Here is an 18032-nt window from a genome sequence, read left to right as displayed (position 1 = left end):
TTGTCGGCGTAAATAGAGGCTGGCGAATGCTCTTCATCCTGGAAATCGCCATGCGGATCATCACGATAGGTAGCCAAATAGGATGAGGAAATATTGCCACCAGCAGCACCAGGAGGATTCAATGCGTAGACAGACGAATTGACTGAACCACCAGCATTAAAGGTCGACGACGCGAAAGAGTCGCGGAACATGGGGTTATCCTCGCGAAGGGCGGAACCTTGGAAACGCGGACGAGCAGCGCCGGCTGGGAGTTCCTCCATTGGTAGAGACATTCTCTCGTTTACAGGAGTAGCTGGAGGAGAGAGGCCATCGAAGGGGAGGGGCTCATAGGGGGTGTCTGACGACTGGAGGTTGCGGATGGTCGACTCGACCATGGTGGGCGATGTGAAGCTGGGTGTGATGGAATGAATGGAAAAACGTGACAAAGGCATGTTCAGTACTGATTATAGAAAATGAAAGAATGCAATGTCGGACGTACAGGGGCTGCCTGTGTTTGCAGTATGGAAGTTGCTAGTGATTGGAGACGAGTAAGGCGGAGTGTCTGCTCAAGGGACGACAGAGAGCAGAAGGGGAGGGTAAAGAGCGGGAGGGGAGATGTGCGGGGAAGGAAAGGTTCAGGTTGTTGGAAAGAAGACTGGCGGCGGGATTCGAAGCCCGAGACAGATATAACTTTCCGTGTCGGCTGGGGCGGCTTTGGCGGCTAGCTTATCAAAGGTAATTCTCCCAATATGTCAGCAATTCTCACACTCCCAATTCGCTTGCTCTGGTCCCCGCCGATCTCGCCAAGTGCAGATCTGCCGATCGAATTTATCTTTCTGGAATTTCTACTCCTTTTCGTGCTCCGCGTACCTGCTTCAGTGCTCTCCGTCGTCAGGCTCTTGGATCCTTCCAGGTCCAGATGTTTCCTCGTCCGCAGTCCTGCATTTCCTCATTCTTTTTCATCCGCGACGTGCAATGAGGATCCCATGTCAAGTCACGGAACCTGTTTTTCATCATGTGTCCATGACGACGACTATGACATGTGCTCACAGACATCTGGACGATTCAATGGTCAATGGGAACAACAATTCTCCTGAGCCAGTCAGGCGGTAACTACGACACCAGGTCTTATGCTCCAGTCTCTCATAAAATGTCTGTGTACATTGCTTCGCTTGGCAAGGTACAATGATGGTATAGAGGCGACACCAGATCAGTTACCTCTATTCCATTTGGAAAACTGTCAACCAGTATCTCAATCTGCAGTTGTGTACAGGCCTGTTTCTATTGAGGTAGTGAAACGGTATCTGCAAAAATGTATGTTCGGCATTGCTTCGCCGAGACTCTGTTTCCCCACATACGTGGTCTTTTGGGATTCTGATTGGAGCCTAACTAGCCTTTCCGGCCATGTGTGTTCTCGTGCACACAAACTCTGGGAGCAAATGGATGGTCATAAATTCCGAATGACGTTGATCACAATTTTCCAGATGCTCGACTCACCTCCCATAAACCTTTTGTTGGCTGTGAGTTAGTTTTGCTTTGCTGGCGGGAGCGAGCGCCACCTACACGTTGACCGTGTGGATTTTGCCTTGCACGCTATACCCCTTCATATACAGAAGACGCTTCCTTCCATACACTGGTGCAGTTCTTTGATCATCCCGGACGATTCCACTATATGGACGTGTGGGTGTAAGCTACGTAGCACCACACTTTAACTCTCTATCTTCAACGGATGCTTGGCTCATTTGTGTGTTCCCTTCAATCACCTTGGGCTGTACCACATCCAGACGCCTCGCAATTAGCTCCTTTCGTCCAATTTTGTCCCTCCGTGTGTGTTTGGTCTATGTTCACGCCTCGTTGGGCCTTTTCTCCCACTACCCTTAGTCAGCTGTTGCTCACCTGACGTTCATTAAACTCCATAGGTGAAAAAGTTGTACCGATGTTTATTCTGGACTCCCAAGTCAGCTGGTATAGCCTTTGCTGTAGTTGTTTGATGGTTTGGTGCGTCTCGAGTCGAGGCACAGGAGGAAAACACACGGATCGAGTCTGTCTATCGTGACGTGTCAAGTCTCCACAAGCGTTCTGTGTCAAAGGATACACACAGATGTACTGAGAAAGTCTCGATGAGGGCTTTCGGGAGCTTCTTGAACTTCGTTATAATATAAACCTGCATTATCACGTTTGAAGATCGTCGCTTCTTAAATTCAAGTAAGTAGTAAAGCCTACAGACTGATTCTTGATTCCCATTCTATCAGTGAAGTGTATACTGATTTTAATATTTGCAGATTCTGACGCGGCTGAAAGAGATCAGGAAACTATTCTTGTGTATTGAAGGGACGTGAGGGCCCCGAGAAATTACAAGATATTGCGCAGGAAGACCAACACACTGTATTATACTACTACTACTACAGTACGAGTGTACCCGGAACATTGGAACTATTTTTGGCGGTCTCGTCATCGCTAGTTCTAATCTGTTATGGGGCGTCGATCGCTTGCAGGACTTGCCACCGGAACCTGTGTCGCGCTGTCACCTAGATTAGACGACTTGGACTCCTTCTGCATCCCCGGTAAAATCGGTAGGTATAAATATGTTACGTAGAGAGTGCACAGACTTCAGCGAACGCCCCTGTCGTTCTCTGGTGTCCACTATTTTCCTCGCTCGCGTTGCTTTGCTCCTGCGACTGAAATTTGGGATTCTTGTATTGGCTCGGACGGTGGCACCATGTATTCCATTGAGCTAACACGACTTTTTGTTGCAGTTCTTTCACTGCTCTCTTCTGCACTCATGGCGTCTGCCCTGGGATCTACTTGTTCGGCACCTGCTACTGTTGGTACTGCGGGATCAAACGATCCCTTCTGGATGCAAAATATCCAACACCAGGGACGCGCTGCTTTCAACTCCAACCCATCTGACTATCAAGTCTTCAGGAATGTCAAGGATTTTGGTGCAAAAGGTGATGGTGTAACGGACGATACCGCAGCCATCAAGTAAGCCCTTCGTTCTCGGAGAGCTAAGTCTATCCTTCTTTTGGAGTGATGCTAACATATTCCATCGGGTTCAAGTGCTGCGATGTCTTCGGGTAACAGATGCGGCGGAGGTTCTGGTTGTCAGTCTACGACGTATGCAAAGCTTAAAGTGTTCTTGTGCCTTTCTGAGATATCCTTTCCGTCAGGACTGCTCCGGCGATTGTCTATTTTCCTCCCGGGTCAGTCTTCTCGGCGGTTTCATAACCCGTTTCTCTTCTTAAACAAAATTACAGAGAATACCTGGTCTCACAGCCAATAGTCGCGTGGTACTATACTCAGATGATTGGTGACGCAAGGAAGCCTCCTACACTTATTGCTGCAGCCAATTTTGTCGGCATTGCCGTGATAGGTATGCCATTCATGCTTTTCGGATATAATAGCTCCTCTGACGTTATGTATCTTTTATTTAGACGCTGACCCGTACATCGACGGCGGAGGCGGGGCGCAGTGGTATGTTAACCAGAATAACTTGTAAGCTGAAGTAATTTTCTGGACTGTCCAAACATTGAGCTAATTGGACCACTCTCTTCAGTTACCGCTCCGTCCGTAACTTCGTCATCGACTTGACACGGATGCCGGCAACATCATCTGCGACGGGTCTTCATTGGCAGGTGTCGCAGGCAACTTCTCTCATAAATGTTGTGGTGAACATGTCGACGGATCCTGCAACCGCCCATCAAGGTAAGTGCCAATTCAGAATAAGGAATCTCGTACTTACTCGAGACAGGTATTTTCATGGAGAATGGAAGCGGTGGTTTTATGGGAGGTGAGTATATGCGTCACATGATGTATTTCTTCCTGCTTAGAATCACATGACTTTGTAGATATCGTTTTCAATGGCGGTAAGGAGTCGAGATCGCACCTAAAGAAGCACAATATTCATAACGAACAGGCAAATTTGGTATCTGGGTTGGAAACCAACAGTGCGTCGTTTTTATCAAAGTTTGACCAGCACGTTAGTGACATTACCCTCAGGTTTACCGTGCGAAACATCACTGTCAATAACGCACAGAGTGGTAAGTAATTCCAAATGCGACCCGGATTTATGGATCAAAAAATCTAATAATATTCTAGCGATATTTGGATTGTGGAACTGGGGTACGAGAATAATTGTTCGGGAAGTGCCAACTGTGGACGATTTTTTTTACAATGTAATGAATATAGGTTGGACTTTCCAGGGAGTGACGATTAACAATTGTCAAGTAAGCGGAATTATTTGCTAGATTTGCCTGGTTTATAGCTGATTGGTATTATAGGTCGGGTTTGACTTATCAACGGGAGGCTTGGATCAAGGCGACCAGGTAAATGAAACCATGAAAGGGACTTCTGCTCAGAGTTCATATTCTTTTCTATTACAGACCATAGGAGCAGAAGCAATCATAGATGCGGTCGTGACAAACACACCTATCTTTGTCCGCACATCGCAGCCCAGCAATGGTCACCTTGCAGGTTCCCTTGTGCTGAACAATATTAAGCTCAATAACGTTCCCACCGCAGTTGGTGTTGTCGGCGGTGCTGTTGTCTTGAACGGAGGAACGACTACAATTGCGAACTGGGTACAGGGAAACGTATATTCTGGAGCGAGTTCATCGGACAGATTTGTTCAAGCTTCCATGGCTCCACCTCCGAAGCCTGCTAGCCTATTGGACAGTGCTGGGCGTATATTCGGGAAGACGCATCCGCAATACGCAGATTTCGCCGTTGATCAGTTCGTTAGTATTCGTTCGTTGGGAGCTAAGGGAGATGGAAGCACCGATGATACACAGGCCATTAAAAACGCGTTCGCACAGGTAGTTTCCTGAATATTCCTTATGATGCATTTACCGAACGTTCGTTTCCTAGTTCTCTGGCTGTAAGATTATATTCTTCGATCATGGTACTTACCTCGTCACATCAACTATTACAATCCCCGCGGGTATGCACGACTAATGACCAGCCTATGATGTTAGCAACTAACACGTCCTTTCATTGGTCTAATTTAATAGGGACACAAATAGTTGGTGAAGCCTGGTCCGTAATTATGGGCAGTGGATCGGCATTCGAGGACATGAACAACCCTCAGCCCGTCATTAAAGTTGGAGATACCAACTCTCAGGGAGTGGTGGAAATCACGGACATGGTGTTCACGACTCGGGGACCCGGTAAGTTAAGATGCTTTTAATATATCTCTCCCATTGTTGATGTGTATATTATCCAGCTGCCGGGGCAATCGTCATAGAATGGAACGTTCATGACCCCGCGGGTCAGCAGGGTGCTGCAGGGATGTGGGATAGTCACATTAGGTGAATATCCGATTCCACGGACTCCTTCAACTAAAGCTGAAAAGTTTAATATCAACAGGCTTGCAGGAGGTAAAAACTACTTATGTTTAAATCTAGAGTTCGATCTCAACTCATTTTTTTCTTCCAGCGCTCGGCACGAATCTCGACGGAAACTCATGCGCCAACACGTCTAGCACCGGCAGTAATTGCATTGCGGCATTCCTTAGCCTTCACCTCACTCCAAGCTCTAGTGCTTACCTAGAGGTATGCGCATGTTCAGAACTGATATCACATCGCATCGATCTGATGAACATGGTTAGGGGACATGGGTTTGGTTGGCAGATCACTCACTCGATCCGCCGTTCAATGAGCTCCAAGCCTACAGTGGCAGAGGTATTTACTCGCAGTCCGCGGGTCCTGTTTGGATGATAGGAACAGGTGAGTTAGAGTTACGCCAGGGGTGAAGGCTCGTACTAATATTAATTTTCACTAGCATGTACGACGGCGTTTTATCAAACGTAGATTGCTTACGCTGATTATCTGCACAGCTGAACACCACGTTCTCTATCAATATAACCTCGCAGGAGCCAAGAATCATTATATGGGCCTCATCCAGACTGAGACGGTGAACTGATTACTTGTCCCAGAATATTTTAAAATTTAACTTGCTATTCCATCCACAGCCTTATTTCCAGCCAAGTCCTGCACCTCCCGCTCCCTTTACGTCGCGTTCCGATTTCAATGATCCAGTATACACGTCCAGCCAACAAATGGCTTGGGCGGTAAAAATAACCAACTCCCAGGATATCCTCATATTTGGAGCGGGTCTGTACAGCTTCTTCCAGGTGGGTTCTAGATAAATATCTGGGTGTGACAGCTTGACTTATCACGTAACTCCTCAGCACTTTAATCAGGTTTGCCTGAACAGCAACGACTGTCAAACCCAGATTTTCGACATAGACAGCGCTTCGACTGTTTCTGTCTATAGCTTGTCGACGGTGGCGTCACAGTTCCAGCTGAGCGTCAATCAGCAAGGAATAGTGGACCAAGGAGCGAACAGAAACGGATTGCAGTCTACTATGACAGTTTGGACGAGCTCGTAAGGCACGAATGACGAAACCTCAATATGGGTTAGGCAGCTAGCGTTTTTTTTTTCGTACTTCTTTCGGTTCGAATCATGGAAGTCAACGTGTTTAAGTTATGCAAATAAATCAAGCCAAGAGCTGTCTGTGTAGTGGAATATCATTAGCATGATTGAACACGGCGGTGAAACATGGAAAATCACCAGCTTTTCTACTCTACTACTGAAAGAATATGACTCTACACGTCGCACGTGATTGCCTCGCACCACGGCGCGTCGGTCATGTGACTTAATTAGTGCAACAAACGCGCTAAGGTTGACTGGGATGGGCACAAATTTCATCCCTCTTCCAACAGACAGCAGCGCCATGGCTACCGCGAGACACCAAGTCAAACGCACATACGGCTCACAGGGAGCGAAGCCTCGCATAACCTGTAGAAGCTCGACATCCGACACTACTTCACGATCCAACGAACCTGAGACCACGTTAAGACGAAAGCGGCCCCTCGCGGAACTATTCCCCAATGGCCCTCCTCCGAAGAAATCCAAACCAAAGAAACCTCTTGCGAAACATACTAAGAAGCATGAAAAGAAAGACCCAGGTCTTACGCAACTGCATTTCTGCATTGACCAATCTATCCTACGCACTTGTACACTCTGCGGCTTGTCTTATACACGAGGAGCAGCTGACGATGAGAATTTGCACAAGACGCACTGCGCACGCGTACAAAGGGGAATGGAATGGGGAAGAGAGGAGGAGAAGGGAATCAGGAAGGAGGGAGGGACAGCTGCGATTGTTGAAGAAGATGTCACCATTGGCAAGGGAGAGCGAGGGAGAATAGTTGCCGTTAAGCCATCTGCAACAGGAAGAATTGGGTGTAAGGTGAGCAGCAAATTGATGAAGGCAGTTCAAGAACTGAGCATGATACAGGCATCAGGGTATCTTAACACAGTTAATCTGGCTTTGTCTGCTCCGGACATTCCACCATCGGCATTAGAATCTTGCAAGGTCTATTTGTTTCTCCTCCGAACTCCCCGGTGCATAAAGGAGAAGATAGTCGGCTGCGTGGTCGCTCAAAGAATTTCCTCTGCAATGCAAATTGCTTCGCTCAAAGAAGTAGCTAGTCTAGAAAAAGCGTCGGAGACTCTTGTCCATGTCGAAGGCGACCTTTATTGTCACCCGGATGACCTTCCGACACCTATGGGCATACCTCGGCTTTTTGTATCATCCGCACATAGGCGGAAAGGAATTGCGCATGCTCTTCTGACAGCTGCGGCCAGGACATTCGTTCACGGTTACCGACTGGACGTTGCGAAGGGCGAAATTGCCTTCTCGCAACCGACCAGTGCTGGACGTGCCGTGATGGAGAAATGGGGCAACGGAGGAGTAAGAGTGTATAAAGAGTGAACGATTTATACCTGAAAGTAGCGATAATTCACGACCATGTAAATGCGAGCTGTAGCAATATTTGACCATCCATGTCGGGAGTGTTAGGGAAGTACTGATGACATAATCATATAATCGCCCGTGTGCCGATCCTACGTCCTAACTCCAAAATTCCACCACGGAGCGTACTTACTACTTACTTTGTGTTCTCCCAATCATTGCTCGGTTCTTGCTGCAGCCGGCCTGCTGGCGGGAAAATTCCTTATGATTATGCACAGCAGGCGCTCCCAACAGGTTGGCATTCTTATACAGTGGAGATCTACGCGCTTTGTATCAACTGGTTCTGCTCTTAAGCTCGCTGTAAGTGCTCATATTCATAGTTCCACGTATTTACCGGTGCTTACTACTCTTCAAGCCACGGAACTTAGGGAAATGGGCGAAGCCACAAGAAACACCCCCCAAAAGCCAGGTTTTGTCGTCGCGGACAACGGATTCTCAGAGAGCAGGCCCGTCATACCGACCAAGTACCGAAAGATGGGCTCCGCAAGAACCCATTCGGGCCCCTCGAAGGTCAATCCTGGACAATTTAGATGTCTCGACGCGAAATTCGCGACATAGCAAACCCTTCACAAAGCGGGGCGATTCTCGCGTGAGGGATAGCACCTTTTCTCAACGTGCGCCAATGTTTCCCGCGTATCCTGCACCTCAGGGCCTTGCACGGGATAGAGGTACGGCTTTCGAGCAGTACTCGGAAGAGTAAATCAATGAATCGTTTTATCTACAGAATCAATGGATCCGGAATCATCACGTAGTGGAAAGCTGGAAAAAGAGCCACCTCCTCATCTCGTCATGAGCAGAGAAGTGCAATCCTCTAATCACAGACAGAGACGTACTCCCTCTTTGGGTGAAATATCCCGACAAGACTCTCAACAACAATCTCAGGACTCGGAAGCTTCGACAACGCCGAAAGCCAATAAGCCTTTGCAAGCTGAATATTTCGAGAACTATGCACCAGAAACTAACCTAATAGACGAGAAGTACGACAATAAAAGGGTGAAACGTGGTGCACACAAAAACCGAGGTTCCGTAATTAATCGGTTGAGCGCGGACGAACAGATCGAGATCCCGAGCCATTCGCGTACACATCAGGAACGTTTAGAGCATGAGAGAAAGGCAAAGAAACAGCCCAAGGAAGTGAAGCCCATTAATTTGGACGTGTCTATTCCCAGCATAAGCTCTGTCGAAAACCTATCCCGTATACTTGGCATCCGTTTAGGTGTGTCTCAGGCGTTTCGTGTTTTAGATTATCAACTCACGTATTCCGTATAAGAAACACTGCAAGGATGCATGCAACGCAATGGCATGGAAGAACAGTCGTCTCATGACCACAGTGTGTTCAACTTTATCTGTGATTATGAGGTGATAGTGCTAAGTTATCAACCCAAACCCAGTGCTTTCGGCCGACGACGCGTCATTGCTCGCAATGGAATTCAATAGGAATCCCATTGTAGATGATGAAGCAGCTTTTGACATTTATGCATCGTGAGCTTCCTTTTCTTCATAGCATTGAATATCGAATAACCCCTCAAAGACCCCCTCATCCTGATGCGGCATCTCTACCTCGACGACCTCCAGTGGTCACTATCATGGGTCACGTTGACCACGGTAAAACTACTCTTCTCGATACTCTTCGTTCGTCGTCCGTAGCTAAGGGCGAAGCCGGTGGGATAACACAACATATCGGGGCTTTTTCCGTTCCAGTACCTAGTGAAGCGAGGTTAGAAGATACCCCTCATACGATCACGTTCCTCGATACCCCCGGCCATGCAGCGTTTTCGGCCATGCGTGCGCGCGGTGCTCAAGTGACTGATATCATCGTTCTTGTCGTTGCAGCTGATGACGGTGTGATGCCACAAACGAAGGAGGTCATAGACTTGATTAAAAAGGAGAAAGGCAAGGTGGGAGTGGTCGTTGCTATCAACAAGGTTGACAAACCAGAGGCAGACGTTGTAAGCAGTGAATTGATTTTCGTGTGTCAGCTATATTGTATTAATTTATTCATATTCTGCAGGGAAAAGTGCAGAGTGCTTTATGGGCAGAAGGAATAGAACTGGAGGCGATGGGCGGCGACGTGCCTTCTGTGGAGGTGTCCGGATTAACTGGTCATGGATTAGGCGAGCTTGTCGAGACCATTTCCCTTCTCGCAGAGCTCCAGGACATCCGATCAGAGGCAGAAGGCCCTGCCTATGGTTACATATTGGAATCAAAAGTGCAAAAAGGATTGGGGTGGGTTCTTATCACTAAAGATTCCTTTGGTGCATGTTGATGTGGATTCACATAGCAATACGGCTACGGTATTACTTCTGCACGGAAAACTCACACCTTCCTCTTACATTATCTGCGGCACGACTTACGCAAAAATACGACGTCTAACGGACTCCTCTGGTAGGACAGTCAAGGCAGCGGCGCCGGGCTCCGCTGTTGTAGTCAGTGGCTGGAAGGAACTACCGTGCACCGGAGATGAAGTCCTCCAAGGAAAGGAAGATGATGTTAAACGGGCCGTCGATAACCGCAAGCGGAGGGCTAGCCTGGAAGCAACCTTGGCGGATGCTGAGGCAATAAATTCAGCGCGCCGTCAGGACCGCGAAGAACGAGAGAGAAAGCTCAAAGAAGCATCTGGAGAAGTAGAGCAGACCGAAATACCCGTGTCTACCAAAGAGGCTGGACCAAAGGAACTCCGCTTAATAATTAAAGGCGATGTAAGTGGAAGCGTCGAAGCCCTTGCTGCCGCAGTCGAAGGCATTGGGAATAAGGATGCGGTCACGAAGGTTGTCTCCTCTGGCGTCGGAGAGGTCACTGAATCCGATGTCATGCTCGCTAAAGCAGTGGAAGGTAATGATTTCATTTTCAATCACCAGTACGATGTATTTATCAATGCCTCTTAGGCATGATAATTGCTTTCTCCGTTAACGTCCCACGCGCGGCCGACCAAGCTGCTTCACGAAACGAGGTCTCCATGTATTCTTCGAATATTATTTATAGAGTCCTTGACGAGGTGAAGGAGCGGCTTGTGAGGCTTCTACCATGCATTATCGAGAAGCGCATTTCTGGAGAGGCGAATGTACTTCAAATATTTGACATCAATGCGAAGGCCAAATCAATCATCAAAGTTGCCGGATGTCGAGTGTCAAACGGTGTTATTGAAAAGAACAAACGGGTTCGGGTATTGAGGGATGGCAATGTCATTCATGAAGGTACGTGCGGTGGGATTTCTTACTGCCTTAATGCTCACATGGGCTTTGCTAGGTACTCTGTCGACGTTACGTATACTGAAGCGGGACGTCATGGAAGTAAAGAAGGGGTTAGAATGCGGTATTAACATCACCAACTTTAGTGATCTGCGAGCAGGAGACTTCTTACAGTTCTACCACGAGATAGAGAAGCCAGGACAATTATAAACTGCACTTTGCGCATACCTAGACCACGCAACGTCTATGCTACATGTATTACTCTAATTCTACTCACGTCTAAAATCATCATGCTACCGCTGCCCTGTTATTTTCTGCAAGTATGGGAGGTGCTCGACTGCCAATCGTCCCCGTCCTTCCTCCAACACCAAAAGTCAGGTTAAACACCCCAAGGTCTTGCTCAGTCTTTTCAAGAAGATTCCAGCTTCGGTTGTCCTTCTTCTTTAGATTGAGTTCAACCTAGCGTTTTACGTCTGTGTCAGCGACTTCAAACGGCCTGTTTAGATAATATGCTCACCTTTGTCCCCATTACGGTATATCTCGACTCTTCTGGAACAATGGGCCCAAAAAGAATTAACGAACGAGTAAATCTCTTTGAGTCCGGCAAGAAAAGGTCAAGATACACCTAGAAGAATCGGCAGTCGGCAATAGGTCTAGCTTCACAGCGTGCATCAAATTAACATACTTCATTTTCCTCGAGATTGACTGTACTACGCGACTTGTCCGCTTGCTTAGCAAAAATTGACACACAGACGTTCGTTGGTGTCTGATAGTGATCTATTCGACAGGTAGTCTGGACTTCTGCCTTGAGATACTGCCATTAGCACAGGCGTTTTGATGGGTTACAAAGAAACTTACCTGGACTCCGTTCTTCTTTGGCGCAAATAAATGTTTGCCTGTTTTACATCCCTCGATCTTCAGAAATTCTTCAAACTCAAGCACTCGTCGTTTACAACAGAGATAACCCTGACGAATGCAGCTTAGCATCTCTGCACGTTTACACTATCAACAGTCTACCCCCACCTTGCTTCCTTCATGGAAGATCGGCTGAAGTAGGAGACGGGTAAGTGAATGACTTACAGACGAGATAAAATGGAGCCGTACTGGAGATGGGTGGTAGGTGCAGACGGCGTTTTCACCATCACCGAGCCTGCTCTCTTGTTGACTAATGAATTTAACGCCGCATCCCTTTCTCCTGCATTCCGTTCCGGAATCCACTGGAACGCTGAGATCATCCTCTTCTTCTTCGACAGGAGGTGGCGCAGGCGTGCTTGGCTTAGGAGGAGCAGGAGGAAGAGTTGAAAGGAAGGACGCAGACATGCCCGTAGTGAATGTCTCCGTACCATCGGCAGACTCGGATGACCGAACCTCTACTGGAGCCGAAGCCTTCTCTCCTGCTAGTGGCTTGTTGGACGCCGTCGTATGCATGCCTGTTTGGCACCCCTGCATACCAGTTCAGCAAGACAGGAAGAACAAACAATAGTACGGAATAACAAAACACCTCTATCTTCATGAATTCCTCGAAGTCGAGTTCCGGTTTATTCACATCCGAACAGCATGACCAGGATTTGAGTCCTTCGTGGAACACCTTGAATGAAACGCGCGTCGTCAACATGATGCGCATATGTGTATATACACAAAGAATAATTATACAAGAACGTACTGGTGCACCAGGATGGTATCTGCAAACATCGTCGGCGTTGTCCTCCTCCACGAATTCTTTTCTGCAGCCGTTTCGAGTACAGGTTACCATGATTAATCTCGAGACCAACTGTGAGCCTTGGGACTGGGGTATTTTATGAAGACTGGCGTAGAAAGATCTAGAGTTTCAGTGACCACATGAGGACGTAATCACATTACATAATATTCGGTCATTTTATTTTCTACTCGTTTGGACTCTTGGAGACTATTATTTGCAACAAGAAATTACCGTCGAATTGCAACAATCCAAACACAAGCCACTAGGTCGTCTAATGCACAGGTATCTTAATTTCCATGCTTCACATGCGACTAGACCAAGAACACTGGAATTACGACAAATTCTGGTAGTATAATACGCGTCTGTGTAAGATGTACCTAGCCTAGGATGCAAGTCCCGGTCCATACATCTCCCATATTAAAAATCCGGCACCCCAAGGTCCCAATCTTCCTAACACACGCAGAGCTGCATACGTACGCCTCCGAAGGAGCGAAGTCGATCGAGAAACAGGTTCTGTGGTATCATGTCTAGGCGTAGAACGGAAGAATGCTGATAAGCCATCTTCTTGGACCTTCTTGGACAGTACTTTGAACCCAGCGACTATTGTCCGATGCGACGGATCGGTAACGCGCTGAGCATGGACGATGCGGCGTGCCTCATCAAAAGGCCTGGTGGTAATCTCATATGCCAAACCTGCTAAAATACCTCCAGTCACTAATGACACGCCATGTACAACGCGAGGCACGTAAAACTTCGCCGAAGCTTCTCCTTTCAGTTTGTTTATTACTCGGATAGAATTCGCCTTTAAAACAGTCGAAATCCTCCTCGTCACTTCAAAGATCGAGAAGAACACGGCAAATCCTGCAATTACACGTAAACCATCGGAACGGGAAAGAGAACTTGTCTACTTACCACATGTGTCTTTGGCGAATCCCCATGTTAATCCTTTCCATCCTGCGAGAGCCGAAGATAGGCATTCAGCAAATTTACAGTATGATAAGGAACTAGATATTTTACTTGCCTCTACCTGCCGTGTCCCCAACGTCTTGCATCCAGATGCGAACTTGACGGGCGTCTCGCAAGCTCTGAGCCTTCGTTTCACGTAAGTCTACCGGAGTGCCTCGGAATACATCTTTCCAAGCACTACGGCCATATATTGTCAATAATTATCTGCTATTATCCGTTACTATCAACAAATCCTCTCACTCGGTCCAACCAGCATGGGATCCACCGCTTTCGAGAACGATTCTTACATTCTCCGCAGGAGCGGCAACTAAAGCCTGCGACCCTCCAGCAATAGCTCCAGACACGAGAGATATGGCAAGAGGATGAGTTAAATGTCCTTCAAATAGTATAGACGCCTGGGAATATGATGACCACAAGACTGTCCCAAGAGCAGCATTAATTGCCAGAGGCGGGAGGAAATGACGAGGAAGTACGAACAGCTGTGATGTATGAGTCAATGGAGCAGCAAAAAGGATTAGCATAGTCAGGCCGGATTACTGACGCCGTGCTTTTTCACCAAATAGCCTAGGAATTGAGGCGAAAGTGAAACTCCCTTCTGTGAGGCAAGCCCTTGGAGAAACATCCAACCAGATACTTTGTGATACCAAGAAATAAGTCCAATCTCTTCAACGTGGCCAGACTTGAAGAAATACCTGCCTTTGCTAGGTCTGAAGAGTCTGACGGGACGAGAGAAGTACAAAGCCGCGCCTCTAGTTACAGTGCGTGCCAGAGCTGCATACAGAGAGCTCCCATGATCCGACTGCCCATCTGACTGCCCATCTGACTGCCCGTGTTTAACATCACTTTCTGGGGCCATAAGGCTTCGTGGCGTGAATACAGCAGGGGCAGTTTACACATTTTGTCGTTCATGACGCAAGTATCACGTGACGCTCACATTTCCTTTCAGTCCAGGGTTAGAGCAGGGTCCTCCCCAAACTACGATGTCCTTGGGCTTGCGACTATGCCGCGCGACACCGCCAAGATCGTGTTTTCATTCGATAGCTAAGGACAAGAACATGCGCTTTCTTCGAGGATCGTACATACCAGATGCTTCTTCGTTTTCGTTTTATCCCCATTTCTTTGACGAAACAGAGCAAAAAGTTTTGTTAAGCGGCTGCCTTAAAAAACTGGACTCGCTGGAATCGCAGCGAGCACGAAGACGTCGAAACTCGCAGCTCTCAGCTTTAAAGCAACCCGGCAGATTGGCAGTAAACATCTGCGACCTCTTCAGACCTGACTGCGCATACGAGTTTCAAGAAGTGATTTGCCCTTAGCGTTTTGCTATTCATTGGCTCATCTGATTGTCAGGGTCATTTTGACGATGTAATAAATGGCTACCGTGAAACACACGTCCGTTCATGGCCATCTGAGGATTATCCTGCGCTGGATCCGCTGTTAAATCGCTTAAAGGACCTTCTACCAGATGTGAAAATGCAGACACATATTTTACATCTCAGCACCGAAGGGCAGATTTTCCCGCATGTCGACAATCTTGATGCAAGTGGATCTTGGATTCTTGGAGTTAGTCTCGGCGCTCCGAGGGTTTTGCGATTGATGAAGAACGACGACGAAAGCATTTTCTTCGATGTTCTGCTACCTTCTGGAAGTGTCTATATTCAAAGGTCTTCCTGTCTTCATTATCCGAATCTCCAATACTTGCTAATAGATAAATGGCACAAAGGGACTTGTTGCGCTTTGAATATAAGCATTCCATTCTTAAGGATGAGCGGTTCGGTGGAGATATACCAACAGGAGGCCAGCGAGTCAGTATAATGATAAGAGTGAGTGATATCTGCTGTACCTTGTATATACCATTAACATAATTATGTACAAGGATATGAAACGGGAAAGCTGATACAAAGACCTGTCAAACCGGCAGAAATTAATTGGTTCGATGTCACCGATGTACTCCAAGTGCGTGAACGTGTCATAGTGCAAAGTTACATCATGTGTACGCTACATATGCTCCTGGACCCCTGTTTGCTTGGAGCGATGTAGCGGTTTCGCGCTTCGCAGTGCCGTCAGTCTGCTTTCTTCGAGTTCTTCTCTGCCCAGGTCCCGACGCTTACGTGATAGCTTCTATTGAGTAGAATATAGGGTATAGCCTGCGCTTTGCGGTCCACTATGATCGTCGTAGGCCATGTTATTCATTCTTTGCGTCGATCGCTTCTTGGAAGCCTAAAACAAAACCTTCACGTTAGCTGTCTCCCCCTTCAAGGAAGGCACCCGCAAAACTCTACGCACCGCAAATGATGAATGTTCAACTTACAACTACGATCCCATAAATCGAGAATAAGCCGTCCAATGCTTGCTGATGTGCACCAGTAAAGGCCATTTTTTATTCTCTCACGAATAGCGCATAATTGTTCTTGTCAATAGATTGAGAAGGCATGTCAGCCAGCTCCGATTAACTGAACCGACTTCAGAGCACGACTGGATAAATGACGAACAAGCTGGAGTAGTGTCGAACTCATTTATCTCATATTACCAATTACAAACATCTGACCAAATAACCGTCACCTGTTCTGTCAAAATATAAATCTTTCTTATCTCCGAATCACTTTACGCTCGATATCGTGTGTCCATGTCCGGTGCGTATCACGCAGAGCGTATCAAAGCCGCGACTCTGGAGAGAAATCGTCATTAAATTCTCTGTTTGCCGAGATTGTTTACGTACGGAATGTTGACTGTGCCGCCTCCGCCATCGGGTTGGACCACAGCGATCAAAGTCCCCTGGAAGCCACATAAGATCCCTTTTTAAAATGATATCCATATCAACAGGAGCACTTACATCCGCAAGGTGGGACGTAGACTGCACAGCTCCGGTCCTTACAGTTCCGGATGCCTCATGGAAAGAGACTCGAGTTCCAGCCTAAACTCAGCAGTTGATGAGGAGTCATGGACAAAGTCGACTGATGAGATGGCACATACAGGAAAGTTGTTCATCGCCGACATTGCTCAAAGCTTGACGCTTTAGTACAACTGAGGGTTGAGGACTGTGTACTGCAAAGTTAGACGTTTTAAAGGGCTCGCCCTCACCATGCACAAAGCATCAGCTGTGTTAGCCATGATGTAGAGTCCAGGTCAACTCCTACCATTGTGGCGTTGGAAGCACAGGGATCGAGGGTCAGAATGCTCTCAGTCGCGAACAGAACCAGGCCGGGGTGAACAAGTTGACGAAACAGGATAGCATCCGTATATGAATAAGCTAGCTATACCCAGCTCCATCCATTCGAGTGACGAAGCCATTGGAGGCATTCATTGCCGTGACCCGACAACGAAAGGATTCCATGCGACTGGCGAAGCACTCTTCAGACGAGTCCAATGAGGTAAGCTGGTTAGCCTCGGGTAAAGCATCATAATAACACGGGCCGAGACATGCGTAGAAAGATTGGTTGTCTTCCCATACAGCGCAGCAAGAAGATTGTGCCGCATATTAACCTCCAGGGACATGATTAAGAAAGAAGCATACAGAGAGTTGAATGCAAACGTGGTGGGAAAACGTAATAGCGCAGCAAGTAAGATAGTTTAGAAGATGGCGTTGATTCGAAAGCCGTCCAATCCTATGAGAAAATGCTAGTTCGCCCCGAGACTCAATAGGATGTACGGCCAGTTTTATTCAAATGTCTCCAGACTCGGACTATGACGCATCAGATTAAGCTTATAGAGTTCAGCGAGCAAAGACAGTATGTCGCCAGGGTGGGTGCCTGTATTCTGGATCCATCAGTGCAGCATTCACGAGGAAGCATGGCGAGATCGGGAGCGCTGAAAAGAATCTGAAACGTTGCAGATGATAGTAAAGAAGAAGAGAACTCAGGAAGTGCGGCACAATACCACCGTTCAAGTGTCAGTCATGGCTACACGTATGCTGACGCCCGGTTACCATATTTGGGATATCTCGGAGAAATTCCGAGTTTTCAAATCTGTCACGTCTAACCCTCACTCTCATCATCATGCTTTGCACATGAACCCGGTTTATCTACAGCGAATCATGGACAAGCACCGGGTGTTCGGCCAGGGTTAAGGTTTGTGTCAACAGCCACTTTGCCCTTCCCTTATTCTTTCCTCGATTCTACCGTAGACTTATCTCAAGGCCTAGATTAGATTGGATCCGTTCCAAACAAGTTGGAAGTTCATTCAGACAATAGTGCCCTTTCGCCTCGACAAGTTTGTAAATAAAATGCAGGGTATTCTGAAGTAACTCTTTTTTAACTTGCAGAGGTTCGACGGGACAGGACAGGTTCTGCAAATGCAGGAAACCATTTCAAGTACTGTGGTTGCTGTTGATTATATGAATTGGTTTGCACATCTATAAACGTGCTTTCAATAAGTAGGTTCAAAGGACTTC

At 47.3% G+C, this 18032-nt stretch overlaps 9 protein-coding genes across 9 annotated transcripts; 6 read left to right on the top strand and 3 right to left on the bottom strand.

Annotated features, from left to right (window-relative positions):
• Positions 1–1029: 1029 nt before the first annotated feature.
• On the top strand, positions 1030–1581 carry FOMMEDRAFT_139131 (uncharacterized protein). The gene has a single exon (XM_007263872.1). The coding sequence runs from the start codon at positions 1110–1112 to the stop codon at positions 1506–1508; it is 399 nt and encodes a 132-aa protein (XP_007263934.1). The 5' UTR covers positions 1030–1109; the 3' UTR covers positions 1509–1581.
• A 1180-nt stretch (positions 1582–2761) lies between these two features.
• On the top strand, positions 2762–6367 carry FOMMEDRAFT_104034 (exo-beta-1,3-glucanase; the record flags this gene model as incomplete). The annotated part of the gene is made up of 23 exons (XM_007263871.1): positions 2762–2964; positions 3040–3096; positions 3150–3182; positions 3237–3352; positions 3414–3474; positions 3536–3684; positions 3731–3769; positions 3828–3845; positions 3896–3926; positions 3979–4019; positions 4078–4101; positions 4168–4205; positions 4260–4304; positions 4362–4793; positions 4846–4918; positions 4989–5144; positions 5201–5285; positions 5344–5354; positions 5413–5528; positions 5585–5702; positions 5810–5889; positions 5948–6109; positions 6167–6367. 23 exons carry the CDS (start codon positions 2762–2764, stop codon positions 6365–6367), a joined length of 2289 nt encoding a protein of 762 aa, XP_007263933.1.
• A 546-nt stretch (positions 6368–6913) lies between these two features.
• On the top strand, positions 6914–7753 carry FOMMEDRAFT_40480 (uncharacterized protein; the record flags this gene model as incomplete). The annotated part of the gene is made up of 2 exons (XM_007263870.2): positions 6914–7228; positions 7277–7753. Coding segments are annotated over 2 exons (792 nt in total), but the record flags the coding sequence as incomplete, so codon positions are not given.
• A 1326-nt stretch (positions 7754–9079) lies between these two features.
• Positions 9080–11190, top strand: FOMMEDRAFT_79567 (initiation factor 2; the record flags this gene model as incomplete). Its single annotated transcript, XM_007263869.1, has 7 exons — positions 9080–9122; positions 9184–9274; positions 9324–9741; positions 9804–10018; positions 10074–10624; positions 10678–10986; positions 11039–11190. The coding sequence occupies 7 exons, from the start codon at positions 9080–9082 to the stop codon at positions 11188–11190; spliced, it is 1779 nt and encodes a 592-aa protein (XP_007263931.1).
• Positions 11191–11268: 78 nt separating this feature from the next.
• On the bottom strand, positions 11269–12733 carry FOMMEDRAFT_78364 (chord-domain-containing protein; the record flags this gene model as incomplete). The annotated part of the gene is made up of 8 exons (XM_007263868.1): positions 11269–11439; positions 11498–11605; positions 11666–11794; positions 11845–11946; positions 12004–12027; positions 12085–12410; positions 12475–12568; positions 12644–12733. 8 exons carry the CDS (start codon positions 12731–12733, stop codon positions 11269–11271), a joined length of 1044 nt encoding a protein of 347 aa, XP_007263930.1.
• Positions 12734–13061: 328 nt separating this feature from the next.
• Positions 13062–14501, bottom strand: FOMMEDRAFT_153125 (uncharacterized protein; the record flags this gene model as incomplete). The annotated part of the gene is made up of 5 exons (XM_007263867.1): positions 13062–13540; positions 13592–13633; positions 13707–13822; positions 13886–14124; positions 14187–14501. 5 exons carry the CDS (start codon positions 14499–14501, stop codon positions 13062–13064), a joined length of 1191 nt encoding a protein of 396 aa, XP_007263929.1.
• Positions 14502–14700: 199 nt separating this feature from the next.
• Positions 14701–15539, top strand: FOMMEDRAFT_132228 (uncharacterized protein; the record flags this gene model as incomplete). Its single annotated transcript, XM_007263866.1, has 4 exons — positions 14701–14943; positions 14993–15306; positions 15366–15465; positions 15519–15539. 4 exons carry the CDS (start codon positions 14701–14703, stop codon positions 15537–15539), a joined length of 678 nt encoding a protein of 225 aa, XP_007263928.1.
• A 743-nt stretch (positions 15540–16282) lies between these two features.
• On the bottom strand, positions 16283–16639 carry FOMMEDRAFT_153123 (uncharacterized protein; the record flags this gene model as incomplete). Its single annotated transcript, XM_007263865.1, has 4 exons — positions 16283–16310; positions 16362–16417; positions 16476–16556; positions 16616–16639. 4 exons carry the CDS (start codon positions 16637–16639, stop codon positions 16283–16285), a joined length of 189 nt encoding a protein of 62 aa, XP_007263927.1.
• Positions 16640–17537: 898 nt separating this feature from the next.
• FOMMEDRAFT_153122 (uncharacterized protein) lies at positions 17538–17788 on the top strand (the record flags this gene model as incomplete). Its single annotated transcript, XM_007263864.1, has 2 exons — positions 17538–17703; positions 17766–17788. 2 exons carry the CDS (start codon positions 17538–17540, stop codon positions 17786–17788), a joined length of 189 nt encoding a protein of 62 aa, XP_007263926.1.
• Positions 17789–18032: the final 244 nt, after the last annotated feature.

Source organism: Fomitiporia mediterranea (assembly GCF_000271605.1).
Source record: "Fomitiporia mediterranea MF3/22 unplaced genomic scaffold FOMMEscaffold_3, whole genome shotgun sequence".
NCBI classification, from domain to species: domain Eukaryota; kingdom Fungi; phylum Basidiomycota; class Agaricomycetes; order Hymenochaetales; family Hymenochaetaceae; genus Fomitiporia; species Fomitiporia mediterranea.
This window is presented reverse-complemented; position numbering and strand designations above follow the sequence as displayed.